Raw genomic sequence first — 11062 nt, forward strand, 5'->3', positions numbered from 1 at the left:
GATAAAATTGAATATAAGTGTTCTTAAAATTATCTCTGATGATGTAATTTTTTTCATCTTATTTTTTTTTTTTTACCAAATGATCTCTAATAAAAAAATGTCTCAATTAAATTTCATGTCATTATTTTTATCTATTAATAAAATTGATTAAAAAAAAATCAAATGTAACAAAATTAACTCTATATTAATAAGAGTTGTTACATTAGAGAAACGGCACGTCGTTTATGCACATTATAAACAAAAACGACGTCGTTTCAGTTTGGTTTCCGTTCCCGCGTTTTGCTGGAAAGCAGTTGTGGTTGACCCTATAATAAGGGTATTATCGGTATTAAGAAATGTATAATAACGGAAAGTTCAGTGGATCTCGATATGTATATATATAAAGCCAAAGCCTTTAGGTTAATCGCAAATCTCTACTTCTCTCTTAGGGTTTGCGAAATCGCTTTCTCTGCAATCGGAACCCTAATAATTGATCATATCGATTGTTAGATCGGACCAGAGAGAAAAAAGATACAGAGAGACAAACAATGTCTCGGTGTTATCCTTATCATGGACCTCCGAATGCGAACAAAGGAGAGGCCTTGGACGAGTTGATTAAGGTTCGTTTGAGCAAATCTGGTTTTTGCTTTATTAATCAAAACAACAAGGCCTCTCTCTTATTCGATGGATTATTAATTAAAACATTTTGGTTTTGATTTATGTGGGTTTTGGTTAAAATTTGATTACAGACCTAAAAAAAAATGTTTTTTATTTTTGCCCTTTTTTGTTTAATAATGAGGAACACTGATAGATACCCAGAACGATTTTAGTATGTAATTTGAATTTGGGATGATGAATTTGTAATGGGTATTTATGGATTTGGATGATTCTCTGTTCTACTACTCTGTACAGTTGTTCTTAATGATTCTCATTCTGATGCTTCTATAGCTTCGAAAAGATAAAGAAGAAGTGTTAAAGTTAAGGACAGGAAAATGTGATAAAACATTGAAAAGGAATGATCTTCAGGAGAAGATCAAGAAGAAGAAGAGAAAAAGTAATGATGGGCATGTTTCTAAGGTAGATGACTCAAGTGATGTTACTCAAGAAGATGGGCAACCAATTAGTAGCAATTACAAGAAGAGGAGATTAGATGAAGTGGAGTCTAATAATGTTGGGGACAAGGAAAGTGAGTTCCTTTACTTTTTCTAAATCTTGAATTGAAGTCATGTTTGTGAACACCATGGTTTTTTGTTTATTTGAGAGACTGATAACAATGTATGTCTGTTCATTTAAACTTATTGTAGATAGAAAGATTCTTATCCGGATACCCAATACTGGATTTGGGAAACATAGCTTTAAACCCTGCCGGGAATTGCCATTGGCTGTATCGGAGAGCAGAATTGAAACTAAGGGTGCTCTTAAGCAATGCCAAGAGTTGCCATTAGCTGCACAAGTGAGCAGTAAGGAGAGTAAACAAGAGTTACAAAATCAGGAGTTGCCCTTGCCTTTGTCTTTGCAAGGGAGCAATAAATTGGAGAGTAATGAAGCGAAGAAACTCTGTGTTAGACTATCTCCGCAGTTACTTAGACAACGCCAGGGATCATCATTAGCTCCACAAACGAGCAGCAGGGAAATTAAGAAGGAAGAAGCTCAGAAACTGCCTCTTAAAACATCTCGAGAGTTGCCTTTGGCTGTACAAGAGTGCAATAAATCCAACAGGAATGAAGCTCAGAAGCTTTGTCTTAAACCAGCCCGAGAGTTTCCATTAGCTCCACAAGCTAGTAGCAGGGAAATTAAGAGTGACAAAGCTCAGAAACTACCACTTAAAAGGCCTCGAGAGTTGCCTTTGGCTGTACAAAAGTGCAATAAATCTAAGACGAATGAAGCTCAGAAACTCTGCCTTAAACCATCTCAAGAGTTGCCATTAGCTCCACAAGCGAGCAACAGGGAAATTAAGAGGGACGAAGCACAGAAACTACCACTTAAAAGGTCTCGAGAGTTGCCTTTAACTGTACAAGAGTGCAATAAATCCAAGACAAATGAAGCTCAGAAACTCTGCCTCAAACCAGCTCGAGAGTTGCCATTAGCTCCACAAGCGAGCAGCAGAGAAACCAAGACAGATGAAGCTCAGAAGCTCTGCCTTAAAACATCTCAAGAGTTGCCTTTGGCTGTTCAAGAGAGCAATAAATCCACGAGGAATGAAGCTCAGAAACTTTGCCCAAAACCAGCTCGAAAGTTGCCATTAGCTCCGCAAGCGAACAGCAGGGAAATCAAGAAGGATGAAGCTCAGAAGCTCGGCCTTAAAACATCTCAAGAGTTGCCTTTGGCTGTTCAAGAGAGCAATAAATCCAAGAAGAATGAAGCTCAGAAACTGTGCCTTAAACCGTCTCAAGAGTTGCTTAAACAACGGCAAGAGTCTCCATTAGCTCCACATGTAAACAATAGGGAAAGAAAGGGGTGTGAAGAAGCTCAGAAATTCTTCGTTAAACCAGCTCGTGAGTTGCCCTTGGCTACCCAAAATAGCAATAAATCCAAGAGTAATGAAGCTAAAAAACCCTGCCTTAAATCTGCTCGAGAGTTACCCTTGCCTATACAAAATAGCAATAAATCCAAGAATAATGAAGCTAAAACTTTCTGCCATAAACCAGCTCAAGAGTTGCCCTTAGCTAGACAAGAGACCAATAAATCCAATAGTAATGAACCTCAGAAACTCCTCCTTCAACCAGCTCGAGAGTTGCCCTTAGCTAGACAAGAGTCCAATAAATCCAATAGTAATGAACCTCAGAAACTCTTCCTTCAACCAGCTCGAGAGTCGCCTTTGGCAATACAACAGAACAACAAATTCAAGAGCAACGATGCTCAAAAGCTCTGCCTTAAACCTTCTCAAGAGTTGATTAAAAAACCGGAAGACTTGCCATTACCTTCATGTGGAAGGGAAAGCAAGAAGCCCCAAACTCAAAAACTCTGCACAAAACCAGCTCAAGAGTTGCCTTTGGCTACACAAGAGAGCAATAAACCCGAGAGTAATGGAGCTCAGAAACTCGACCCTAAACCACAAAAGAGGATAGAATCCAAAAGGGCCTCCTTGAAAACCAGTTCATGTGTTAAAGATGATGGTATTCAAAGCTGTGCTTATTTGTATAAAAAATTGATTGAGGATAGGGTTCTTCCAAAGATTGAAAGAGAGCATTGTGATTTTGAGGACGAATGGCTCATCGGGTCAAAGATGGAAAAGCAGGAAAATAGACAAGAATCCATAGTACATGAAGTAACAAATGCTGTTTTATCAAGTTCTATGAGCTGCAATTTGTGGCCAAAAGCTCATTACTTACCTAAAGCTGATGTGTTTGCATTGCCTTACAGAGTGCCCTTCTAATTTTTGATAGTTAAATTTGAGATAATTTTTTAATTTTTTATTTAGTTCAGTGTCTTAACCAAAAAAACAGAGAACCATATACTGAAATTTTGTAAAGTATGAATCACACTAATGAGAATGAGAAGAGTAGTATGATTACTTTATGTGAATATTACATAACCCAACCAAATAAACAATAATAAAAATCATTGAGTTAGTGAAAGTAATATACAGTTGGTCCTCTCTTCTTTTTCTTCTTCAAGACTCGTGTCAATTGATATTTAGCATATAACGTCGAGTAATTTACGGTATAAATATTTAAGTTTAACTCTCAGTTACAAACAAATACCTAAGTTTAATTTTTGGCGGTAATAATACATAAATTATATTTTTGGAATTCTGTAGCTACCTAACCATTAAATATTATGTCATTTCTTATTGGTATATTTAAATTAATTTTTTTAAAAAAAATAAAAATTTAATAACTTTGAACAATTAAGAATTGTTACGTGGCAATTTACTTAAAAATTAACAGTCAGTACCTACAAAAATTCCAGAATTATAATTTAAATATTTATTTGCAATTAGGAGTTAAAATTAAATATTTATGCTACAAATTACTCTATAATGAAATATATATATATCTATTCTATATAAAGTGTGTCTATATAACCGAATTCTTGGTTTATGTGAAATTCGTGGGAGACTTTTTATTTATATTAAAAATAAAATGATTTATTATTAAAAATAAAATAATTTATGAAAAATTCATGGGTCACTTTTTATTTATATTAAAAATAAAATAATTTATTATTAAAAATAAAATAGTTTATGAGAAATTTATGAGTCACTTTTTATTTATATATAATAAAATAAATAAAATAAATCCCATTAAATCTAAAAAAAATACGATTGGGTTTTTGCTGTTGTACATTTATGATTTTTCTCTTCTTCTTCTCTTCTAGAATTACCATTTTCCTATAAAAACACATTAAAAGAAAAAGTTATATTTTAGCACATACAGTATAACTAAGAAGTCATAAAATTTATAATTTTTTCTTCTGTTAAATAAAAATAATAGCAACTTGAAGCATTATTATAATTATGCTGCTTTGTACATGCTGCGACAAAAAGGAATGTCAATCTTATTAATTTCTCCATGTTCTAGCTATTAATGCAAACCAGAAAAAGAAAAACATTTACTAAAACCCACCAAAACTTATCATAATTAAACTTGAGGCATTAGATGCAAAAAAAAAAAAAAAACCAAATCAGAGAGTACATTACAAGCATTTTTTTTTTGATCACGTGCTCATAAATTAGAAGCACAATTAAATATATTAGCAAAATAGTGACTGACATCCAAATTTCAGAGTTGATGAAAAATCAAGAATCAATGAGGTAAAGACTACTACAATATTTACTTTATAAAACTTTTGTTTCAATATCTTACTATTATTAACACCATTTAATTTGGATGTAGAAAAAATATTTTTGGATTGAGGCGGCAATAAAAATAATTGATACTGTCCAGAGTTTTTATTACATGTTATGTGACGCATGTCATAAAAAAATAGATTTATACAATCGCAATGAAAAAATTATATGTGACAAGCCATCATGCCGAGAAGGATTTCTTACACCACGGTATATTACAAAAAACATATGATGTTATTGAAATTAAGTTAAAATAATAATAATAAAAAAAAGATACTAACAATCTTATTATGCATTTTACAGTGCTATAGCATATGTTGAACTTGATGACAATACAAAGAGCCTATCTGCTGTCATGTTCGCAGGTATTGTGGAAAAAATATTTTCGTGTACTGCTGCCCAACTAATGAAATATACCGCAAAGGTGTAATTTTAAAAAAATAAAATAGTTTTACATGTCTTTCATAAGTTGATTTTTTTTAATTAAATAAGCTATGCACACCATGTCTAATCATTTTAAATGAAAATACATCACGATTTGTAGGAACACCGCCGCTTTGTCGACACTACCATATTTAATTTATCAATGAAAAAATGGACAATCCAGATATATGCGGACCCGGCTAGAATGAAAAGTGCAAAATACAAAAATTACACTATTGTCTCTATCGAAGCAAATGAAGATTGAAATCCACCAATGACTATCATTAGTTTTCTTATCTATAATTTTTAGACAAATGCTATCTTCAATTATCAACAATTTAGAGATTGATTTTTAATTTTCTTTCTATCTTACACCCATTTAAGTAATGTTTCTTTAAGTATTGGAACATCACCTTTTAATTTATTTTTGGATTAACTTAAGAACATATTTAAATCATCAAGCTTTCTTAAACACTAAGGTGGCGTTTGGTTGGAGGTAATGAAACGGAATGGAATGGAAAGGAAATAATTTTCATTCTATTCCTTTGTTTGGTTGCATTTTAAAGTATTGGTGGAATGGTTATTCCATTTTAAAAAGAAAGGAATGACCATTCCAATGTAACAAGAAAAAAAAATTAATGATTTTTTTATAATTTTTTTATGCATTTTAAATTTTATTCGATTCCATTCCTATTCCTATTCCCATTCCCATTCCCATTCCTATTCCTATATTTTCATTCCTCCCAACCAAACGCTTCCTAATATATCACATTCGGTATTCTCTTTTAACTGAAAACATTATAAACTATAATATTTAAATAGACATAATAATAATCTCACCTAATAACTAATAATATTTTTTCTTTAATTTTTAATTGTATCATTTTCAAATAACATAGAAAAAACTAGCATAAAATTTAGTATACGTGCATCGCACGTAATTTTTGCTAGTATATATATATATATGTTTATATATTAAAAGAAAGAAAAAAAAAAAACTCTACATAATTCATAATACATAAAATAATTGACACGATTGATGGATAAATTTTATATGATCCCTAAATAAATTGATAAAATGAATTCATCACTCATTTGAATTGTTTATTTTTAACACAAAAGTGTTACGTCATATGTATCCTTATTATACTCAAAAATAATTGTGCAACAACACATGCGCATGTATCCTCATATGACTGCAAGTAGAGTAATGAGGTCTCCCTTCCCTTATCTAGATTTGGGAGTAATAAGCTCAAGACCACCCATGAATGGCCTCAATGGAGGCGGGATTATGACAGACCCGTCTTCTTGCTGGTAATTCTCAAGCAGGCATACAAGCATTCGCGGTACAGCACAGGCTGTTGCATTTAACGTGTGAACAAATTGCGGTGGAGCAAGGTTACTCTTCCCCTTTTTAGGAGTGTTCCCTGCTGATGGCTCTGAGGGACGATATCGGATACCAAGGCGACGGCTTTGATAATCTGTGCAATTCGATGCGCTCGATATCTAATGAAGGATTGGATTTCAATTTCATTAGGGATTAAGAAATGATATTAACATTGTCTAAATATGATCAGATGAGAGTAGTAGAAGTAGCAATACCTCACCGAACCGTTCTAAACCAGGCATCCATGCCTCGATATCATATTTTCGGTAAGCAGGAGCGCCTAAATCACCAGAAGCCATATCCAAGATTCTGCCAAGAAAATTCATCAATTTTGATCAGTCAGAAACAGAGCAGGATAATAAAACATAACAAATTGGAAACCACTTGATTAAAATTGCTAACTTATAATGTAGTCCAAGTGACGAGAACATGTCTTCTTCGATTCTGATGAGCTCCTCAAGATACTTTTCACTCTCATCTGGTCGGCATATGATGAACATCTCTGCCTTACTGAACTGGTGAACTCGATACAGACCCCTGAAGATAAGCATAGCAAGTTAACAAAAAACAGTGCAGCGCATCTTATTTATTGAAAGCACTGTGGTGTATAGCATGCTGAGAATTTACCTTGTTGCAGCACCAGCAGCACCTGCCTCGGTACGGAAGCAATGGGAGAATGCTACATACTTTAGGGGTAGCAATGATTCTGAAATAATAGAGTCCATATGAATTCCCCCAACTGGAATCTCTGCAGTGCCTATGAGACACTGGTCACTACCCTCAATAGAATAGACCTATTTTCAACTTGTACATGATCAATACAGAGGTAAAGATATCGAAGTACCATAAAACTTGAAGAAAAACAAGTGCATTGTGCTTAATGATACAGCAAAATATTTGAGCTTTTGCTAGTTAAAAAAGTTCTCTTATGGGAGAAATAGATATACCTGTGTGTTTGTTCCTCGGGGTTGAAAACCACATTTTTCAACAACAGATGACCTAACAAGTTCTGGGGTTGTTAAAGGTGTAAAGCCACTTTTCATAACTTGTGATAGTGTCCAATTAATAAGCGCCATTTCTAACATGACTGCTTCATTTTTCAGATAATAGAACTTTGATCCACTGACCTGAAAATAAGGACTTCAGTTATTATGGGACTTTAGTTATCATGTCAAACTACAATGATTAAAGATTAACAATCATCAACGGTACCACTGAAGCAGCATCAAAATCAAGAAGATCAAGGTCTTTCCCGAGTTGTTGGTGATCCTTTACAGGGAAGCTAAACTCTCGCGGGGAACCAACCTAAGAAAGCGCATTGATAATAAGTAGGAAGGGAGCAGAGCAAAACAAAATCAAAGACAACTTAACATAGGAAAATGATAGAAGTATACCATCTTTCTTATGGTTGCACAATCTTCCCCACCTATTGGAACATCTGGATGGGTCAAATTCGGTATACATTGAGCTTCCTGCTGAAGTTCGTCTGTGAGTTTAAGCAGGTCTTCTTCCAAGCTAAGAAGCTCTTCTTTCAGATTCTTTCCTGAGCAAAAACATAAACAAATGACAAGTAATAATGAGAACAAATTAAATAATCTTATATGGCGAAAGGAAGGCACTACTAATCAGTCATACCTTGTTCTATCAGCTTCTGGCGCTCTGATGGTTCAAGCTTTCCTTTCATCTTGTTTGCCACCACATTCCTCTCTCCACGCAGCCTCTCAACTTCCTGCTATCTGTGAGTGACAATTAGCTAAAATTGAGCATGAAAACCCGATTTGCTAAAACCGAAAAATGTGCTCCATTTAAACAAACAAAACAGCCTAGATAAGAAACTAATGATACTTATTCAACAGTGCTGCAGAAAATCAAGTCAACAGTGCTACAAAAAAAGAAGCAATAAAGAAGGATAAACCTTAAAAATTGCACCTTTTGAAGAGTAAGCATTTTGTCATACAGGTGGAGTACAAGCTCCAAATTTGCATTGGAGTTTCTGTTTCTTATGTTGACAGCGACAACATCCTTGTTATCCCTTATCCATTTGAAGTCAATTGCAGCTTTCCATTGAGGTTTTACAACTGCATTACATACATACAAAACAAATATATGATATATAAGACAAATGAGTTGAGAGTTTGTATGGAATTCAATCAAAGATTCAAAATTGAAGCAAAACACATTCATATGAAAGAAAAAGAAGAGTACCCTTTTCATCTGTGGGATTTTGCGTTGCTTTTGTGGCTTGAACAGTGGAAGTTGAGAAAGCTCTAATGGGTAAAGAAAAGGAAGGTCTTTGAGGACTGTAATGTGGATAGAGGAAGAAGGTTTTGGAGAGTGACCTGAAAACTAAGCGAGAAGAAGAAGAAGAAGAGGGAATTGCGGCAAACTTGAGAGCATTTAAGGTTGTTCCGCCCAAACAACACTGGAAACCCATTGATTATCGACCCTGAGTTTGGAACCACTAACCCACCACTCCCCTACTCCCCAAGATGTATGTAAAAAAATTCCTTAAGAAAAAATAATAATAATCAAAATAAAAAAGAAAAATTACGTATGCCATTAACCTAGTATAAATTAGGAATTTTACCCCGAACTTTAACATGTATTAAATTATGTCTACTGAACTTTTTTAACTGTCGAAAATTTTCCCTGAACTCTTGAAATTGTTAAATTTAAGAATTTTTGTCTAATTTTATTTAATTTTACTATTTTAGTGATTATTTATGTACTAAATCATGCTCCACAAACTTTGATATCTATCAAACCCTACCCCTTGAATTTTTTGACATGTACTAATCGTCCGCCTGAACTTTTATCCTTGTTAGATTTTTTTTTACTAAAATTGGATAAAAGTCCTTAAATTCAACAATCTTAATAGTTCAAGGAACATTTTTAACGACCTTAAAAATTCAGAGGCATAATTTGGTACATGTCAAAGTTCGGGGTAAAAATCATAATTAGCCAATTATAAATATCAATCTTATATATTCTTTTAATTATATATTTTTACTATATTAGTGTTATTTATGAATGAAAAATCATATATAACATTATATTGATAGAATTAAATTGTTTTTATAATATTATAATCATATATTATTCTTCTGGTATTATGTTTTTGGATTGGTTTCCTATAAATTTCAAGGTTTTTAAGTTGGAGTTTTTATAATAATATTAAATTTTGGATAAAAATTTATAATTTTATTATCATATTAATTTTTTTTATAAAAATACTTTATTTTTTTATAAAACAACATTAAAATAACAAAATAGAATAATTAAAACAATAGTAAAATAATTAAAAAATAAGAATTATTTCTCAAATACACAAAAACAACAAAAAAATAGCAAAAATACAATTTCACAGAATTTTAAACATTTTTACGATTTTTTTGATTTTATTTACAGAAAATGCAGTCTTTTTATGTTGTACTCTTGTTAATATGTTATTGGTTTTTTGTTATATGTATGTTATTTTTTGTTGTTGTTTTGATATTATTTTGATGTTACTTTTATGTAATTTTTTTGTTGTTTCTATGAAAAACCGTAAAAATATAAAATAAAAAAAAATCTGTAAAATTTTTTACAAAAAAAAAGAGTGTTTTATGTAATTATCTCTAAAAAATAATAGTAGAATAACAGTAAACTTAATATAATACACAATATAAAGTTTACACAGTATTTTTTAAAAAATACAATAAAATTTCAATATTAAATGTAAAAACTCCTTTTAAATTTAGTGTTTTTAGACGATAGTGATGTGACTTTTTTATATGGTTCAGTTTTGGGTACCTTTTTGAGGTAATTGTTTCTGTAAATTTTTTTTTTTTTTTGAAAATAAGCGTGCATATATTAGTCAAATAAATTTAGAGCTCACGGTCATTACAAAGAAGTTGTTCAGGGATGGAATGAATAGGAAGACATCCAAACCTCTGGTGGGTAAACGTCCACTTTGCCACATTATGGGCGCTAAAATTACAATTTCTACTAGTGTGACTGAAAATACAACTAATAAAAGAGGAGGAGGACCTAATACAAAATGAGACATAGTTCTCAAGCTCCCACTTGGACTCAGTCCTGTTGAGAGCGTCGATGACTAGCTTCGAATCACTCTCCACCATAATAAATTTAAAGGCATGTTTCTTCGCTAAATCCAACGCAAAGCAACACGCCGCCGCCTCACCGCATAAAGCATGTAAAAAAAATTATTCGTTAATTAAAAGGGTAGAAAGAAAATATTTAAAACTAAAGGAAGAACAATTACAAAGACAAATTAACAAAAATGATAATATCACTAATATATTAGAGATAATTTGATGAATATATTCAACGACCATAAAATAAGCAAAGAATAGAATTTTTGTAACGAAAAATACTACTTTCCTTTGCTTCCTTTCCTTGATCAAATAAACGAATAGGAAATAATGAACAAGAAATAATATCAATTACTTTCTTTTCAGATAAGAAAAGTAAAGAATTTC

At 32.3% G+C, this 11062-nt stretch overlaps 2 protein-coding genes across 4 annotated transcripts; one reads left to right on the top strand and one right to left on the bottom strand.

The window, feature by feature from the left end:
* Window positions 1–374: 374 nt before the first annotated feature.
* LOC115725006 (uncharacterized) lies at window positions 375–3504 on the top strand. Its single transcript, XM_030654403.2, has 3 exons — window positions 375–599; window positions 928–1165; window positions 1284–3504. Exons 1-3 carry the CDS (start codon window positions 528–530, stop codon window positions 3353–3355), a joined length of 2382 nt encoding a protein of 793 aa, XP_030510263.2. The 5' UTR covers window positions 375–527; the 3' UTR covers window positions 3356–3504.
* A 2730-nt stretch (window positions 3505–6234) lies between these two features.
* LOC115725008 (serine--tRNA ligase, chloroplastic/mitochondrial) lies at window positions 6235–9086 on the bottom strand. Of its 3 annotated transcripts, XM_030654404.2 has the most exons (10): window positions 8787–9086; window positions 8511–8659; window positions 8217–8310; window positions 7976–8124; window positions 7794–7886; window positions 7529–7708; window positions 7209–7375; window positions 6984–7118; window positions 6797–6890; window positions 6235–6700 (listed from the first exon to the last, which is right to left on the bottom strand). In XM_030654404.2, exons 1-10 carry the CDS (start codon window positions 9013–9015, stop codon window positions 6422–6424), a joined length of 1569 nt encoding a protein of 522 aa, XP_030510264.2. In that variant the 5' UTR covers window positions 9016–9086; the 3' UTR covers window positions 6235–6421. The 3 variants fall into 3 exon arrangements, with proteins under 3 accessions (XP_030510264.2, XP_030510265.2, XP_030510266.2); XM_030654405.2 differs by lacking the exon at window positions 8787–9086 and having other exon boundaries at window positions 8217–8317; window positions 8511–8651; XM_030654406.2 differs by lacking the exon at window positions 8787–9086 and having other exon boundaries at window positions 8217–8317; window positions 8497–8636.
* Window positions 9087–11062: the final 1976 nt, after the last annotated feature.

The sequence above is a fragment of the Cannabis sativa genome, chromosome 6 (assembly GCF_029168945.1).
Source record: "Cannabis sativa cultivar Pink pepper isolate KNU-18-1 chromosome 6, ASM2916894v1, whole genome shotgun sequence".
NCBI classification, from domain to species: Eukaryota; Viridiplantae; Streptophyta; class Magnoliopsida; order Rosales; family Cannabaceae; genus Cannabis; species Cannabis sativa.

Coding starts and splice junctions, on each gene's coding strand:
- LOC115725008 (XM_030654404.2), bottom strand. CDS start 9,015: ATGGGTTTCCAGTGTTGTTTGGGCGGAACAACCTTAAATGCTCTCAAG. Junction 7,119..7,208: donor GCTGCTGGTGCTGCAACAAG/GTAAATTCTCAG, acceptor GCTTATCTTCAG/GGGTCTGTATCGAGTTCACC. Junction 6,701..6,796: donor GTTTAGAACGGTTCGGTGAG/GTATTGCTACTT, acceptor ATCCTTCATTAG/ATATCGAGCGCATCGAATTG.
- LOC115725006 (XM_030654403.2), top strand. CDS start 528: ATGTCTCGGTGTTATCCTTATCATGGACCTCCGAATGCGAACAAAGGA. Junction 600..927: donor CCTTGGACGAGTTGATTAAG/GTTCGTTTGAGC, acceptor ATGCTTCTATAG/CTTCGAAAAGATAAAGAAGA. Junction 1,166..1,283: donor TAATGTTGGGGACAAGGAAA/GTGAGTTCCTTT, acceptor AACTTATTGTAG/ATAGAAAGATTCTTATCCGG.